General features: G+C 43.8%; 1 protein-coding gene across 4 annotated transcripts in view; it reads right to left on the minus strand.

Annotated features, from left to right (window-relative positions):
• The window catches only part of PRIM2 (DNA primase subunit 2), a 373,431-nt gene that overhangs the window by 302,691 nt on the left and 51,703 nt on the right, over nucleotides 1-19,037 (minus strand). For 3 of the 4 annotated variants that reach the window (XM_047794656.1, XM_047794657.1, XM_047794664.1), the window contains one exon: nucleotides 8,645-8,789. In XM_047794656.1, the coding sequence (XP_047650612.1) occupies nucleotides 8,645-8,648 (4 nt within the window). In that variant the 5' untranslated portion in view covers nucleotides 8,649-8,789. Of the gene's footprint in view, nucleotides 1-3,522; nucleotides 3,667-8,644; nucleotides 8,790-19,037 lie in introns of all 4 variants that reach the window. The other variant, XM_047794660.1, reaches the window with a different exon arrangement.

The raw sequence follows: 19,037 nt of genomic DNA on the forward strand, positions 1-19,037 counted from the left end.
ATCTACAATGAAGGATTTGCAGTTGGTGGTACTTGTAGATCTTTCTCTCCTGAATTTTGCAGTGAATGAATAATTTGATTGGCCCTCCAATCAATTGCAGTGACTAAAAACAAATGCATTTTAAAAAAATAATTAAATAGGAGTTCCCATTATGGCTCAGCAGGTTAAGAACCCAACATAGTGTCCATGAGGATGCAGGTTGGATCCCTGGCCTCGCTTAGTGGGTTAAGGATCCGGTATTGCTGTAGCTGTGACGCAGGCCTGCAGCAGCAGCTCTGACTCCACCCTTAGCCTGAGAACTTCCACAGGTGCAGCTGTATTAATTAATTAATTAATTAGTCAACAATGATCATGAAAATGATTCAGATGGTGATCTACTGTGCTCAAAACAAAAAAAAAATCAAGTAAAAAAGTGACTACACCTTTCTATCATTAATCTCAAAATATGCTCTTTAATTTCAGCAAAATAGCACCAAGCAAATTATTTATTTATTTATTTATTTTTGCCTTTTGTCTTTTTAGAGCCACACCCACGGCATATGGAGGTTCCCAGGCTAGGGATCGAATCGGAGCTGTAGCCGCTGGCCTCCGCCAGAGCCACAGCAACGTGGGATCCGAGCCACGTCTGCGACCTACAGCACAGCTCACAGCAACGCCGGATCGTCAACCCACTGAGCAAGGGCAGGGATCAAACCCGCAACCTCATGGTTCCTAGTTGGATTCGTTTCTGCTGTGCCACAAGAGGAACTCCTGATCATCAAGCAAATTAAGTTAATATTGTCCAATGGAACTGTATCAGGTTTAGAATTTTGTGTTTAACATGTAAATGTATTTAAGTTTTGTGGATACCTATACGTATATAAAAACTTTCATAACAAGAACTATGTCATCAATGGTCTGTGTCAACTCTGGGTGTCCTCAAAAATTTTCTTCCTCTTAAGAGCTTCTTTACATTACTCAAGTTTAAGAACTCTAGTCTAATCATACATTAGATTAGCAGTAAACCTTTTGATTTTTTAATGCTACTCAGGATAAATGCTTCCCATATTAATTGAAAACAGTTCTTAACTAATTTAGAAATGTAAAATCAATTTAAATTAAAAAACTTTTAATTTTAGAAGTCCATTATTACTCTCTGCACCAGTAATTACTGTATTTGAATTAGAAATAATGGACTTTTATGACTGAGCTATTTTCAGAATGTATTGGCTTAGAGACAGAAATACCAGGCCTTTGGAGTGTTTGTGGGAGATAAACAATATTATTTAAAAGCACTCTTCCAAGTGGCTCAAGGGTATTTAGAACATAAACCCTAATGGATTTCCAAAATATTAAGGGAGAAAAACATGTTTTAGTAGCTGTGTCTTTAAGAGATAAAAATACCTTCATTTCTAAGACATTTTCTATATTTATCTCTCCCTTTTTTTTTTGGTCTTTTTTTGCCTCTTCTAGGGCCACACCCGCAGCATATGGAGGTTCCCAGGCTAGGGGTCTAATTGGAGCTGTTGCTACCAGCCCACGCCAAAGCCACAGCAACTGGGGATCCAAGCTGCATCTGCAACCTACACCATAGCTCACAGAAATGCCAGATCCTTAACCCACTGAGCAAGGCCAGGAATCAAACCCACAACCTCATGGTTCTCAGTTGGATTCGTTAACCACTGAGCCACAGTGGGAACTCCTATATATTATCTCTTAACAATACATGGATAACAAAGCAACAATTTTCATATCTCTTTTTCATGTACTACTTAAAATTCAACAGCCACCTTGAAATCGGTGAAACCTTGAATCAATGGAAAACATTGAAAAACCAAAAATATCTGTTAATGATTCAAGGGTGTACTTAAATGGAATAGTTAAGAATTCAAGAGTTAAATAACCAGGATGAAAAAGAAACATATATGTATATTCTAATTTCATATATATTGAAATGTAATTCTGCTAAAAAACTAAATAGTAACTAAATTATTTCACAGATATTCATACTTAAAGGGTTTTTTTCTTTTTTTTTTTTTGTCTTTTTGCCATTTCTAGGGCCGCTCCCATGGCATATGGAGGTTCCCAGGCTAGGGGTCGAATCGGAGCTGTAGCCTCTGGCCTACACCAGAGCCACAGCAACGTGGGATCTGAGCTGCGTCTGCAACCCACACCACAGCTCAGGGCAACGCCGGATCGTTAACGCACTGAGCAAGGGCAGGAACCGAACCCGCAACCTCATGGTTCCTAGTCAGATTCGTTAACCACTGCGCCACGACGGGAACTCCTAAAGGGGTTTTTTCTTTAAAAAATTTATATTATCATCATAAAAAGCCCAAGTGAGACAATGTTTCATACTTGGTATCTCAAATTTGGAAATGCAATCAGTTCAAATTTGGAAGCAAGGATCTCGTGACCCCTAAGGGTGGAGGCAGAAAGTCCTGTCTTAGTGATGGAAGGTTTATTTCAGCCAGTAACTGGGAGTGTGTTCTGCAGTATCTGTCTTGAGGTTGCCATGGAGAAGGCAAAGGAAAATAGGACCAGAATCACATCAGGTTTCAGTCTTAACTCATTCTTTTTCTCCCCCTCCCCCTTTTTCTTTGGCCACCCTGCAGCATAAGGGATTCAAGGGCCAAGGATCAGGTCTGAGCCCCAGTTGCAACTGTACTATCGCTGTGGCAGTGCTGGATCCTTTAACACACTGTGCAGGGCTGGGGATCGAACCTGAGTCCTGGTGCTGCAAAGATGCCACTGCCGATCCCATTACACCACAGTGGGAACTTTCAACTCAGTCTCGACTTCGACACTCCTGTATCCAATAATCCACAAAGGTCTTTTAGGTAAACTTCCCTGGAGAGCAACCACGTGCAGGAAGTCAGCTCTGCCTGGCAAGCTTTCTCCACTTGATTCCTGATCACTTCACATCATTAGGTTTGAGACATAGTGCTGTTTCTCCCATTCTTTATCACCCTACCAGAGGATGTTTTGAGCTCAGGGCCAACCTGAGTGTCAGCTCCGGCAGCAATTTTTAAAAGGTGAGGGTAGGAGTTTCCACTGTAGCACAACAGGATTGGCAGCGTTTTGGGAGCACTGGGTCACAGGTCTGATCCCTGGAACAGCACAGCCGGTTGAGGATGCAGCATTGCTGCAGCTGTGGCTTATGTTGTGACTATGGCTTGGATCTGATCGCTGGCCTGGGAGCTCCATATGTCACGGGGTGGCCAAAAACCAAAAACCAAAAACCAAAAAAAAAAAAAAAAAGGCAAGGGTATGAAACTCAGAAGCAAATGGGGTCTCATCAAGACAGGGTACTGAAACAATGGCTACACACTGAGGTAGACAGATTTCACTTCTCTCTCTTGCAACAAAGATCTTTATGCAAAAAACCCCTAAACCAGCACATGTTTGAAACTACTTATTTCTCCAAAATGCTACCCTCACCAACATTAATAGTAGGATGGTAAAGATAACTGGTAACCTTCCCTATTCCCTTGTGACAAGAAGGAAACCCTATTAATTGAGATATTTAATACAGATGAGTACCTTGTACAAGTTGAGGCCGAGAGCAGTCATTTAAGGTCACTCTGTCACTGCTTCTTCTCCTGGGTTGAAGCTGGCAGATGTCCAACTTTGCACCTCAGAATGAAGATGGGGACTGTGGTTCCTCCAGGCGGGACCAAGAACATGCTAGGAGGGACAAGAGCAACACAGGTTTAAACAAGGTTTACCCAGGAAAAGTAATGTCTGTCTTTGAGAAACATGCTCCTTTATTGAAAATTCATCCAGAAACCAACAGCCCCAGAGTTCCCACTGTGGCTTAACAGGTTAAGGACCCAACTAGTATCCATGAGGATGTGGGTTTGGACCCTGGCCTCACTTAGTGGGTTAAGGACGAGGCGATGCTGCAAGCTATAGCATCAGTCACAGATGCAGCTCGTAACTAGCCTTGCTATTGCTGTGGCTGCAGTGTAGGCCTCAGCTGTGGCTCTGATTTGCCTGCTAGCCTGGGAACTTCCATATGCCACAAGCACTGCCTCAAAAAGAAAAAGAAAAAAAAAAAAAGGCTAACAGCCTCCTTACTCTAACTGGAAGATTGAACTCAAACAAGCAGGTGCACATTAATCCACGCTTGAGAGGCTGGAGCCCATCTCCTACCCAGTCCCCAAGCCCAGCCACAGAGACCCAGGCACAGAGAACTATCACAGTCACAGTGCAGAGTCAGGATGAGAGCCACCTGACTCCAAACCCACTGCAAGAGCTCCTGTGAAGGAAGAGCTGGCAGTGCCAGATGACAGACGGGACGAGGGACAATAGGACACACAGGCAGGGAGGAGTGTGTACAATCCAAATGATTCAGATTTCTTCATCTTTTTTTTTTTTAACTATTCCTGTGCTTTATTGAAAAATGCGCTTTGTGTACATTGTTTTTATACTTTCTGTACATTAGCTTCCACAGCAATGGATGAATTTGGGCTTGACAGTCAACTTATACAAATGAGAATAACTTAATAAAATGACAAATGTTACTGCCAAAAAGAAGGAAACCGGTTCCTGATTGGGGGGAGAGGAGAATGAAGAGAAACCCACGGCTTTGCAGGAAAACCTGATTGTGCCGCTGTTGAGACCCTGGGCCCCAGGGTGACACTGCACCCCGGATTGTCTGGTTCCCACCCTGCTTACAGAGCCCCTCTGCACAGACATGCAGCTCTTTGGTCTTGCCTTCTGTCAGCACAAGAGTGCCAGTCCGTACCTTGACATGTATTTTAATTAATATTTCTATTTTTTTAAAGCATAATTTTTCTTTTTCTTTTTTTTTAATTTATTTTTTATTTACTTATTTATTTTTGGTCTTTTTGCCATTTCTTGGGCCGCTCCCGCGGCATATGGAGGATCCCAGGCTAGGGGTTGAATCGGAACTATAGTCGCCGGCCTACACCAGAGCCACAGCAACGCAGGATCCGAGCCGCGTCTGCAACCTACACCACAGCTGACGGCAACGCCAGATCCTCAACCCACTGAGCAAGGGCAGGGATCGAACCCGCAACCTTATGGTTCCTAGTCGGATTCGTTAACCACTGCACCACGATGGGAACTCCAATATTTCTATTTTAAACTTTTCACTTTGAAATAGTTTTGGCTTATTAAATAAGCACAAAATTGTGCCCAAAATTACCTCTGGACCTTCATCAGCTGACCCCAAGGACACTGTCCCACTGCTGTCTGCCTTTCTTGCCTAGGATCTCACATTCCAGTTAGTTGTCATGCTTCCTTAGTCTCCTTTAGTTATTTTTTTTTTCTTTCTTTAATGGATGCACCTGCAGCATACGGAAGCTCTAGGCAAAGAGTCAAACTGGAGCTGCAGCTGCTGGCCTATGCTACAGCCAGAGCAATGCTGGATCCCAGCCGCAGCTGCGACCTACACTACAGCTCATGGCAGTGACAGATCCTCAATCACTGAGCAAGGCTAGGGATCAAAACTGCATCCTCCTGGACAATTAGTCTCCTTTATATGGGACAGTTCCTGAGCCATGCTTTACCCTTCATGTCCCTGATGCTTCTGAAGAGGACTTGCCAGTAATTCTGCAGCTTGCAAAATCTTTACTGGTAGTCTTCAGTCATTTCATAGACAGCTGTTCTGTAAGCAGTTGTCATTTTGGTGTGTTCGTGCGAGCCGGTGAGCTCAGGGTCTTCTTACTCTAACATCTTGGCCACCTCTGCCTTCAAGTGTTTGGGGTTTTGGGGGGTTTTTTTGGGTTTTTGGGGGGGTTTTTTGTTTTTTGTTTTTTTTGCCTTTCTGTCATTTCTTGGACGGCTCCCACGGCATATGGGAGGTTCCCAGGCTAGGGGTCGAATCGGAGCAGTAGCTGCCAGCCTACGCCAGAGCCACAACAACGCGGGATACGAGCCGCGTCTGTGACCTACACCACAGCTCACGGCAACGCCGGATCCTTAACCCACTGAGCAAGGCCAGGGACCGAACCCGCAACCTTATGGTTCCTAGTCGGATTCGTTAACCACTGCGCCGCGACGGGAACTCCCTGTTTGGGGTTTTTTTGTTTTGTTTGTTTGGCCGCCCTGCAGCATATGGAGTTTCCAGGCCAAGGATCAGATCTGAGCCACAGTTGTGATTTATGCTGCAGCTGCATCAAGGCCAGATCCATAACCCACTGTGCCAAGCTGGGGATCAAACCTGCGTCCCTGTGCTGCAGACGCTGCTGACCCCGTAGCGCCATAGCAGGAACTCCATGCATCCATGTATTTTTAATGGCTATACATAAATGCTTAAAGATTATTTAAATATGTATAATGTGCATTTACATGTGCACACTTATAATTTTTATTTATTCACACATAAATATTTATAACTGTGTTCCCACTGTATAACCTCTTTTGAGTCTGCTTTTGCTCATTTAGCTACATATTGTGGACCTCTGATCCTATTAATAAATGTAACACTACATCCTTAGCTTTAATGACTCCACATTACTGATTGCATGAATACATCATAATATATTTAACCAATTTTCCATTAATGATACATTAAATAACTTCTAGATTTTCACCAGTACAGACTACATTGCAATGAATATTCATGTGTATATACATCTTTGTATAATGGTGTAACTATTTCTTTGAACCGAAATTGCCGAGTCAAAGAATATGCATATTTGGAGCTCCCCTTGTGCCTCAGCAGTAACGAAACTGACTAGCAACCATGAGGACACAGGTTTGATTCTTGGCCTTGCTCAGTGGGTTAAGGATCCGGCATTGCCATGAGCTGTGGTGTGGGCTGCAGACGCAGCTTGGACCTGGTGTTGCTGTGGCTGTGGTATAGGCCAGCAACTGTAGCTGCGATTCGACCCCTAGCCTGGGAACTTCCATATACCACAGGGGCAGCCCTGAAAAAAATTTTTTTTTGACATTTTGGCGTTTTTGACAAGTTGTCTTAAGTTGGACTATTTGTTAGTGAGATTAGGTAGGTGGGAGGTAATGGAGGGGGAACTTTGTTTTTTACTCTGTATTTTAATAATCTATTTATTTATTTATTGTCTTTTTAAGGCTACACCCCAGTATATGGAGGTTCCCAGGCCAGGGGTGGGATCAGAGCTGTAACTGCCAGCCTATGCCACAACCACAGCAATGCCAGATCCAAGCCGCGTCTGCAACCTACATCACAGCTCACGGCAACTCCAGATCCTTAACCCACTGAGCAAGGGCAGGGATCGAATCTGTGTCCTCATGGATCCTAGTCAGATTTGTTTCCCCTAAGCCATGACAGGAACTCCTTGATAATCACTTTAATTAGACATAACATAAATGTGCATACGTATTACCTGAGTAATTAAAAACGAAAAAACTATTTAAAATTAGAATATAGACAATGTCTTTAACTTTTAACAACACATATTTTGGCAAGTCAATTAATAGCTTTTGAGCTGTACAGCCTCCAAGTGTATCTGCCAAGAGCTAACTCAAAGACTAAACTTGGCAATACCGCAGTGAAGTGCAGCTGGTTTAGCTTATCTGACATTCAAACATTTAAGGAAAACACATTTACCCACAGGCCTTATAATCTCCATTAGCTGAAATATTCTCCCAAACAAAACTTTTACTTTTGGCTTCAACTGTCTTTATCTTCAGGCTTTTCTTCCTTCGGAGGAAATCTCCCCTGGCCCTTTTATCCTCGTGACATAAACTACCACGATTCTGTTTAAGCCAAGTCACTCATGGGGAAGAGAACTATGTCATTTATTGTCCAAATAAGCACACTTTTGAGAGGGGGTGGTACTATAATAATCATGTTGGGGAAAAAAGGGAAAGCACAGAACCATCTCATGCAAAGTGGATGAAATAATCACCCTACTTATAAGGCTTTGCAACTTCTATGATTTGGGGACTTAGCTTTTTAAATTTTTTCAGTACTGACTAAGAAACAACTAGGTGCTGTAAGAATCAGAACAAATACACGATACATGCATGATCTGAGCTCGCAAAGAAGTTACCATGCGTTTGGGAAGCCAGGGCCAGCAATAAAAGGCAATAAGGGAAATTTCAACAAGAAAAAATAACACCAAATGTTGCTTTCTGGGTGCTTTATAAATTTTTAATATATTTAATCTATTTTCTTCATAATACTCAGCTTAAATTAAATATTATCTTCACTTTATTTTTTGTTGTTGTTGCTGGGGTTTGGGGAGGAAGGAGTTGTTCTTTTTTTGTTTGTTTCTGGCTGCGCCCGTGGTCCATAAAAATTCCTGGGCCAGGGATCCAACCCGAGGCACAGCAATGACAATGCCGAATCCTTAACCCACTAAGCCACCAGGGACCTCTTCTCTTCACTTTAGAGTTGAGACCCAAAAAAAAGTTATAGAACTCTCCCAAATTCTCAAAGCTAATAAAAGCCTGAAACTAAACCAAGGCCTCTTCCACGACCCTAGGAGAATCATCAGCGTCAGCATTTGCCGCCTGAGCCTGTGTCTGCAGTAGATAAGAGAAAGAAGCACCCCAAAGGTTACAGGGGATACTCAAAGTTAAATTAACATTTTAAGCTCTATCTGGCATAGAGAAAGAGCAGGAAGATAGATTAGGAGGTTGAAACTGGGGAAGTCAAGGACAGACACAAAATCAGAAGTCAAGGTCAGATGAGAGGTTTGCATGTACTTACACATCCAGACCCACAAACGACCAGGCCACAGAGGAGGGGAAAGGCACTCCCAGCAGAGGCCACAACCTGGACAAAAATGTGTCCGACGTCACTCGTTCAGTGTGAGTTGCCCTTGGAGAACATCTGCACAACCGGAGACCGAGACCTGGCATGAAGAGAAATGTGTAAAGGCTATTAAGTCAGAATGGACGTGGAGGTGGACTAGGGCAGTTGCAGGGCCAGTGAAGGGGAAGAAGGATGCTCGGCATGCATTTCCTGAAGATGAAGGGAGCAGAGGGTGCTGAGAAAGGCTGGCAGGTGGCAGGACTGCCCAGGTGCACTAGGAAAGCCGGGTTCAGGTGGAGGAATTGTATTCCTTTATTCGGGCAGCCGTAACAGGGCCACACACCCGATGGCTTAAGTAAGAAATGTAGTCCCTCACAGCTCTGGAGCAAGAGGCCCAAAACCAAGGGGCCACCTGGATTGGTTCTTCCAGGGTCTCACCCCTTGGCTTGCAGATGACCATCTTCCTCTGTGTCTGGGTCCTACTCTGCCCTCCTTACAGGGACACCCTGACCAGCAGATGAGGGCCCCCAAGGGACTTCTCCTACCTTCCTCACCTCTCCAAGGACCCCATGTCCAGATACAGTTCCCTTCTAAGAAGCTGGGGGTTAGGGCTTTGACAACTGCAAGTGAAGGGGACACAGCTCAGCCCATCACAGGAAGAGCCTGGAAAGGGATTATTCCATGTATTAGCCTTTCGTAATTTGCAATGAAGTTAGCTTATCAATGTAGAACCAGTTAGGAAGCAGTTGGAGATCCCAGAATCTGTATATTAAAATGTACGCACTAGGAATTCCCGTCCTGGCTCAATGGTTAATGAATCTGACTAGGAACCATGAGGTTGTGGGTTTGGTCCCTGGCCTTGCTCAGTGGGTTAAGGATCTGGTGTTGCCGTGAGCTGTGGTGCAGGTCACAGATGTGGCTCAGATCCCAAGTTGCTGTGGCTCTGATTGGACCCCTAGCCTGGGGACCTCCACATGCCACGGGAGCGGCCCTAGAAAAGGCAAAAAGACAAAAAAATACAATAAAATAAAATGTATGCACTGAAATGTGTTAGTTGAAGTCATGAGACTTCATGACTTCGCCAAGTAAAGGAGTGCCCAGATGATAAGTTTAAGTGAAAACAATTTTTATTTAGCAAGTAATAACAAGCTACTGTTCAGAGCACTCTGCAATATGTAACAATGAAGAAGATACAGTCTTACTGTCAAAAAATGTACAATATCGTAAGAAATACACACACACAGGGCACAACATGAAAATGGCCCTAAGAGAGAACAAATTAAGTATTTAGAGTGGTTTCTTTTCTTTCGTTCCTTCCTTTCTTCCTTTGGCTGCCCTGTGGCACATGGAGCTCCCCGGCCAGGGATCGGAGTCCAGCTCCAGTCAAGACCTAAGACGCAGCCGGATCCTTAACCCACTGTGCCAGGAAGGGATCAAACCTGAGTCCCATCATTCCCAAGACACCACCAATCCCCTTGCGCCACAGCCGGAACTCCTAGAGCATTTTTTAAAGGAAGCAATCACGCTGGATGGTGAAAAGGTACAGAAAGAGAGTCCAGGACTGGGGCGTGTGTGTGGAGGGGGTTCCATCCTGAGTGATGATTTCTGCAGCCCTTGATGTTTTCCTTGGATGATCTGTGAGGACCAAGTGACCCACCCCAGGACTTGAAAACAGATCATAAATCATTTCCCATTGGCTTTGAGCAAGGGCAGCAAATGTTGGATCAGACTCGAGGTTTAAGCTGGTCAAGATCACCCAGAAACTCTGTTTATTACTTTTCTGAAATACAAGGAGACTCAGCAGGTATCAGTATCTTCATGAGCAAGGATTCTTCTGGAGCAGTGCTCACAGGTACTTGCACCAGGCCACGCTGTAGGGTCCTCAGGGTCCCTTCTGCTCAGGAGCAACATCCCCCCTGCCCCCCACCCAGCACTGCTTCTGCCCAGAATCCCTGCATCCCCCAGGTAAATGCCCCATGGCTCCAGGAGACCCCTGTGTGAGTGCAGTGGTGTTTCAGGCTGGAATGTACGTTGACTCACAGTGTTGTGTGTCAGTTTCCCAATGTAGTTATCAGTCACTTTATTTTGTTGTCTTTTTGAGGTTGCACTTGCAGCTTATGGAAATTTCCAGGCTAGGGGTCTAACTAGAGCTGTAGCTGCTGGCCTATGCCACAGCCACAGCAACATGGGATCCTAAACCCACCTAGCAAAGCCAGGGATTGAACCCGCATCCTCATAGATATTAATCAGGTTCTTAACCCGCTGAGCCACAATGGGAACTCCAAGTTATTGGTCACCTCGGAAATTAGAGTGGAATTAGGAGGGAGGCAAGTACATTCTGACAGAGAGATGAGAGTTAGAAAGTAAAATGCTAACATTACGGACAGCTGGGGGGAAGACATACAGGAGCTCCTGCACAGAACTCTGTACACCTAAAACCATTGCACATTTTAAATCTTATTAATAAAACAAATAGAAAGTAAAGAAATGTTCAGGACTTAGTATTAATGAGAAAAGGAAAATACGGTTTTATATATAAAGTGATCACAAACATGTAAAAAGTTATATACCAAATATACCAAAATAGTAGTGGTGGTTATCTGCGGGGTGGGATTAGAGGTGGATTTTGTTTGTCTGTCTTTACAGCTGCACATACAGCATATGGAAGTTCCAGGGCCAGGGATTAAATCAGAGCCTCAATTTTGACCACAGCTGCAGTAAAGCCGGGTCCTTTAATTCACTGCACAGGGCCAGGGATTGAACCTGCACTTTGGAGCTCAGCACAAAGCTGGCACAGAGCAGGGCCTTGAACGTGTTTTCAGTGACACAAATTTCATGTTCATGATTTTCCCTCTAGCTCAGGCCACCTGCTTTCCCTTGAGTCTCTACATGCAAAGTGAAACTTGCCTCCGTCCTGTCCTGTCATTCTCCCAAAAGGGGGAGGCCTGCATCTTGCCGGGGGCAGATAAACCCAGATGGCAGGAACTCCTGCAAATTCCCAAGGGCATTGCAGTGCCTCACTCACAAAAGGTTTCTGGGTGCAAAGTGCGGAGGGAAAGTTCTCCAGTGGTTCCTGCAGTGCTTTCCCTGTGGCTTAAAAACAAACTCTCCCATCTAGGAATGGCAAAGGAGTGAAGCAGAGATTGACTTTTCCTCTCGGTCCTGCAGAATGCAGTTTCCAGAAGTTTAGAGAGAGAGACAAACAAAACAAAACAAAACAAAACCCAGTAAAGGAAGCAGGAAGATTTTCCAGCTCTAATGTGTGGTTTCCTCCATATAAAAACCTTTTTAGGCTCTATAGGTTCAAGCCCTTCTTCTCCTTCTCCTTCTCCTTCTCCTTCTCTTTCTCCTTCTTCTCCTTCTCCTTCTCCTTCTCCTTCTCCTTCTCTTTCTCCTTCTTCTTCTTCTCCTCCTCCTTCTCCTTCCCCTCCCCCTTCCCCTCCTCCTCCCCTCTCCCTCCCCCTTCCCCTCTCCCTTCCCCTTCTCCTTCTTCTTGTTTGGCTTTTTAGGGCTGCACCTGCAGCATATGGAAGTTCCCAGGCAAGGGATGGAATCGGAGCTGCAGTCACTGGCCTAAACCACAGTCACAGCAATGCCAGATCTGAGCCTCATCTGCTGTAGTCACTGACCTACACCACAGCTCACAGCAATGCCAGATCCTTAACCCACTGAGCGAGGCCAGGGATCAAATCTGCACCCTCAAAGATACTAATCGGATTCATTTCCACTGAGCCACAACAAGAACTCTGACATAGAAAATCTTAAAGATGCCACATAAAAACTACTAGAGCTTATCAATGAATTCAGTAAAGTTGGGGGATATAAAATTAATACACAGGAGTTCCCCTTGTGGCTCAGTGGTAACAAAGCCGACCAGCATCCCTGAAGATACGGGTTTGATCCCACTCAGTGGGTTAAGGATTCGGTGTTGCCTCGAGCTGTGGTGTAGGTTGAAGACACGGCTCGGATCCAGCATTGCTGCAGCTATGGTGAAGGCCAGCAGCTACAGCTCTAATTTGACCCTGAGCCTGGGAACCTCCATGTGCCGAGGGTATAGCCCTAAAAAGACACACATACAAAAATTAATACACAGACATCTGTGTATTAATCAGCAGCATCCCTGAAGATACGGGTTTGATCCCACTCAGTGGGTTAAGGATTCGGTGTTGCCTCGAGCTGTGGTGTAGGTTGAAGACACGGCTCGGATCCAGCATTGCTGCAGCTATGGTGAAGGCCAGCAGCTACAGCTCTAATTTGACCCTGAGCCTGGGAACCTCCATGTGCCGAGGGTATAGCCCTAAAAAGACACACATACAAAAATTAATACACAGACATCTGTTGCATTTCTATACACTAACAATGAACAGTCGGAAAGAGAAATTAAGGAAACAAACGCATTAACAATTTCATCCATAAGAATAAAATACTCGGAATAAATCTAATTAAGGAGGTAGAAGACCTGTACTCAGAAAACTAAGACACTGATAAAAGAAATTGAAAAATGACACAAACAAATGGAAAGATAAGCCATGTCATAGATTGGGAGAGTTAACATTGTTAAAATGACTATACAACCAAAGGCAATCTACAGATTCAACACAATCCCTATCAAATTACCAATGGCATTTTTCACAGAACCAGAAGAAATCATTCTAAAGTTTGTATGGAAACACAAATGACCTCCAAATAGCCAAAACAATCTTGAGAAAGAAGACCAAAACTGGAGATATCATGCTGTCTGATTTCAAGCTATATGACAAAGCTACAGTAATCAAAACAGTGTGGACTAGTATACTATTATTCCACAATTATTCTCTTATTGTATAAATAATACTTGCTTGGAGTTCCCTTGTGGTGTGGCAGATTAAGGATCTGGCATTGTCACTGCTATGGTTCAGATCACGGTTGTGGCACAGATTCGATTCTTTCTTTTTTTTTTTTTGTCTTTTGTCTTTTTGTTGTTGTTGTTGTTGCTATTTCTTGGGCTGCTCCCGCAGCATATGGAGGTTCCCAGGCTAGGGGTTGAATCGGAGCTGTAGCCACCGGCCTACACCAGAGCCACAGCAACACAGGATCCGAGCCGCGTCTGCAACCTACACCACAGCTCACGGCAACGCTGGATCGTTAACCCACTGAGCAAGGGCAGGGACCGAACCCGCAACCTCATGGTTCCTAGTCGGATTCGTTAACCACTGCGCCATGACGGGAACTCCACAGATTCGATTCTTAGCCCAGGAACTTCTACATGCTGTGGGTGTCACCAAAAATAATACTAAGAGTTGCTTGTTTTCTTTTCTTTTCTTGGGCTGCACCTGCAGCATATGGAAGTTCCCAGGGTAGGGGTCGAATTGAAGCTACATCCGCCAGCCTACACCACAGCCACAGCAACACCAGATCCTTAACCCACTGAGCAAGACCAGGAATCAAACCCAAGTCCTCATGGATACTAGCTGAGTTCATTACCACTGAGCCACAACAGGAACTCCAGTAGTTGCTTGTTTTCATGGGAGATATAGCGATCCAGTTCCTTCTTTGTCCCTGCTGTGTAATATAATGCTCCACTGTACAGGTATATCACAGTCTATCAATTCATTTCACTACTAACCCATGTGTAGATGGTTTTTAATTCTGCTATGCAGAACACTATTGCTATGGACAATTTTGTCACCCTTTAGGTGGGAAGTGAAGCAGGGTTCCAGTTGGCTTTTTAGGAGGACACGGAAAGAGCTGGCACCCTCTGGCCACCTCAGACCTGGGATGTCAGGGGGCTCATAGAGGCTGTGCTGGGTTGGCAGTGACAATGAGAAGGAATGCATTCTCACCTTTCCAGAACTCCAGCCCTCTGTACAGAACCTTGACTTGTCATGCACCAAACAGCCCTGCTGTGACATGCTTCTCCAGCAGCCTGGCAATTCAAGTGTAGAACTGGGAAGAGCAAATATGTGCATTGTCTAGGACTGGGCTTGGGGAAAAAAAAAAAAAATCTTTTAAGAGTGTGCCTCAGGTAATCTGAAACCATCCAGTAGCCATGTAACAGAAGAAGAGAGCTGACTCCACTTTGGATCCATCCTGTTAGCTCTAACCCTTGTGCTCTGCGCCTGTGCTTAGTCCAGCTGGCTCTGCACCTTGTAAAAGAATGTTGCCTAGAGCCTGAAATATACAGGAAAGCCCATTATCAAGGCTCTGCCTTCCAGCCTTGACCTTGAAAGGTATAACACTTTTCATTCATATAGAGCTAGAAAGTTGCAAAACAAAGAATAACATTTGTCTTGTTGGAGGTTTACAGAAACATTGTGACCTCACCTACATGGAAAGATGCAAGAACACATCCCAAGTAGGTAACACCAGCCTGACCACCTCCCCTTTTAGCATAAAAGAAGCCTGAATTCTAACTCAGGGAAGGTGGTTCTTTGGGACCCTTGTCTGGCCTTCCAAACCTCATCTCTCGATTTATTGGCCCAGCAAGGAATAATCAGTAGGAACCTGATTCAGTAACAGTAACACCTGTCCACATTTTTTTTTTTTTTTTTCTGGCTGAGCTTGAGGCAGGTGCAAGTTCCCTGGGCCAGGGATCAAACTTGCACCACAGCTTCAACCCAAGCCATTGCTGTGACAATGCTGAATCCTTAAGCCTCTGAGCCACAGGGCAAATCCAATACCTGTTCGCTTTTAACTTATTTTCTTGGTTCTGCAATTGGCATTTTATTCTACTTGCTTTTTTTCCTCTCCCCGCCCCCAATCATTGCATTTGACAGAATTACTGACCCACAACTTATCCATATTGGAGTTGACATTGAAAGACTATGTATAAACATGGAAAAACAACTTCTTTGTCTTCCCAGCCAGAAGATACAATAATTTAAGTTAAAAATCCTCATAAATGCCCCTAGAACCTGCTATATTAGAATTTTTCTTAAAGCTAAATAGAAAAAAAAAAAAAAGGCAGTTCCCATCGTGGGTCAGCGGTTAGCAAATCTGACTAGGAACCATGAGGTTGCAGGTTCGATCCCTGGCCTCGCTCAGTGGGTTAGGGATCTGGCGTTGCTGTGAGCTGTGGTGTAGGTCGCAGCTCTGGCGTAGGCCAGCAGCTACAGCTCCAATTAGACCCCTAGCCTGGGACCCTCCATATGCCATGGGTACGGCCCTAAGAAGACAAAAAAAAAAAGGTCATTTCTTAGGATCACGGAGGAAGGTGTCGAGACACAGAAACTTCCACCCTCCCCGACACTTTAATAATAGTTAATAAATAATAACTAAACCCATCTTGCTCAAAGACAGAAATAAGAGTCAAACAAGAATCTTCATTCTTCTCAAGGGAACTTCCATGTGCTACATGTGTAGCCAAAGAAAAAAACAATCAATCTCCAAGATTGTTATAGAATCAAATGAGCCAAGGCATTGCCCTTCACAAGCAGTCTGTTTGCTCTGATAATAAGGACACATTTGCCTCCCTGTGTTTTCCACCCAATGACACTGTTTTTACCCGAATTCCTCTCTCTCAATTTTCCAAGTAGTCAGAGACCATCCGCCTCCACCTTCTGACCTCCCTGCCCCACCCATTTAACTCAAATGTCCCCTCTCTCCTGGTTAGGGCTCCACACTTCTCTCAGGCATTTTTTGTTTGTTTGTTTTTGTTTTTTGGCCGCTCCTGCAGCATGTGGAAGTTCCTAGACCAGGGACTGAACCTGCACCACAGCATCCACATGAGCTGCTGCAGTGACAACACCAGATCCTTAACCTGCTGAGCCACCATTCTTCATAGCAATGCTTTCCAAACTTCTTCCTGTGGTGCCACTCATGGGAAGTGATGAGATTTGCACGGTGCTGGGCTAGACAAGGCTGCTCAAAATCCCCAGATGTCATGCATTCTCTGATGGACCAGAGTGGCATTGGCCCATCTGCCCACCTCAGGGACCTGCTCAGCAAGGTGCCCTTGATAGCATTCCTCTCTGGCCAGTCTCACTTCTCCTGCTTCCTGTTCCTATTAGCTGAGAGCACCTCCTAAATAAGACATAAGAACACGGGTTTGATCCCTGGCCTTGCTCAGTGGGTTTAGGATCCATTGTTGCCATGAGCTGTGGTATAGGTCACAGACACGACTTAGATTTCATCCTAGTAAATAATGAATACCAAAAAAAAAAAAAAATACTGGCAAATGGTAATAAAAAATAATATCCCAGCAAAGTAAACCTTTGTGCATTAAGCTCTTCTCCAAAGCATATAGTAACTACTAAGGTAAAGTGTCTTACTTAATTAATGAGGATAATTATTTAAATTCTATATTTCACTTTGTATGTGGAGGTACCATATTTATTTTAAGAGCATTTCCAGGCTTATATTGAAACATTCTCTTTCATAGCTAGATAACTGGGCTACAAAAGATTTAACAACTTCCAAGGTCACATCTTTTATAGTAAAAGTAAAATAGTTAAGATTAATTGAGCATTTACTATATTCTGAGCCCTACGCTAAATGCTTTGCATCATCCCGCTAATCAACAAGCTTCTATTATTTTAGAGGTGTTATTATCCCCACCCCAAGGTTTTGAACTGGCAAACGGAGGGAAGCTTTGGAAGGATAAACTACATTTATCCTATAAAATGTTATTCTGATAAAGGGTACAGGCACACCTGAAGTGAAGTAGGAGGGGGAGGCAGGTAACCTGATAATTCAATAGCAATAAATGATCCTTTTCCTCAGCAGTTTATGAAGAACATTTTGGGAATGAATTATCCACATGACTGAATCAAACCCTCACTATACATTGTACATTTGGCTATGTTAGGACTTTACCTTTTTAATTTTGTGTCTTTTTAGGGACGCACCTGCGTCACATGAAAGTTCCCAGACTAGGAGTCGAATCTGAGCTGCAGCTGCCAGCCTACACCACACCCACAGCAACACCGGATCAGATCCAAGTTGCATCTGCAACCTACACCACACAGCTCATGGCAATGCCGGATCCTTAACCCCCTGAGCAGGGCCAGGGATCAAACCCAAATCATTACAGACACTATGTCAGATCCTTAAGCTGCTGAGCCACCACAGGAACTCCAGGACTTCGTCTTAAACAAACGATTACTCTGGTCAGCCCCATAAGCCACTGTGGCTGCAAAAACTGTCCAGGTGAATAAGTGGTGTCATAGTACTGAAACGTCTGGTATTTTGGAGCTGACATGACTGGAACTTTAGTAAAATGAGTTGTTTGTTCTTAACTTTGTAAAACCTCTGCATTTGTTTTCTAGATACAGAGATGGAATTTGCACCAATATTCTAAATACAGAGAAACAGTGCTGAGCATATGGCCAGTTTTCATGCTGAGATGCTTAAACAGTGATCTGCCCACACTAAACTGCTGTTGTCTTCCATGAAGACTTGGCTCCTCGGTTTATTTATACTGACTCACATTACATCTGCTTGATATTTAAAGTAAAATGGAAATTCAGCTACATTCTACTCAAAACCATGCAAACTGCAGATTTTCCTTTTGTTTCTGGATAGCTCATTTGCTCAAGCTTCTTATAATAGTAGTCCTGAGCCTGAGAAATTAGTTAGGTTTCCAGCTGTTCTTTTTTAATCATTTTCTTATAATTTAAAAATCAAATTATCTGACGTCATTCAACTTTTGTAAGAGTGGGCAAAAAGCCTGTTTCCTGTTAATGGTGAGGTGACTGGACTCTGACAGCACTTTAAAAAGAGTTGGATGACATACTGGCAGGAGAAAGTCAATTGGAAAAAAAAAAAAAAGGGTACTCATATTTGGAAAATGAGTCAGTGTCTAGGAACCGGCTGCATTCAACACATAAAATTTGCTCCAAATGAGCAAATTGGAAATGCTTCAAGAGAAGCTGCATAATAAATATATCTAGAGTTGTTGGGCAGGAAATTCTTTATAAAGACTTCTGTTTCATTGCAATGACCTCAATTTCTGGAGCACCTCTAGACTAAATTGATAGATCTTTTAAAACTAAAATACACCACTAAATGCATTCAGACCTTTCCCCGAGAACTATCAAAGTCTGCATGCCTAAATGTGTTCTGGTAAGTCTCTGAGCATTTACCTTAAAACAAAGTACACGCAAAAAAAAAAAAACCCAACCTTTTTAGAGAAACAAAATTATACTGGCACATGCCAACATGTCAAGCAAGCAACAAATGCATCACAGACACTTTGTATTTTTTTTTTAAAGCGGAGACATCAATTTATTCTATTCTATTCTATTCCATTCCATTCTATTTACTGACCACATGTGCAGCGTGGGGGAAGTTCCCAGGCCAGGGATGAAACTGGCACCACAGCAGTGACCCAGGCACTACAGTGCTAACATCGGATCTTTAACCCACTAGG

This window comes from Phacochoerus africanus, chromosome 9, assembly GCF_016906955.1.
Source record: "Phacochoerus africanus isolate WHEZ1 chromosome 9, ROS_Pafr_v1, whole genome shotgun sequence".
In the NCBI taxonomy this organism is placed as follows: Eukaryota; Metazoa; Chordata; class Mammalia; order Artiodactyla; family Suidae; genus Phacochoerus; species Phacochoerus africanus.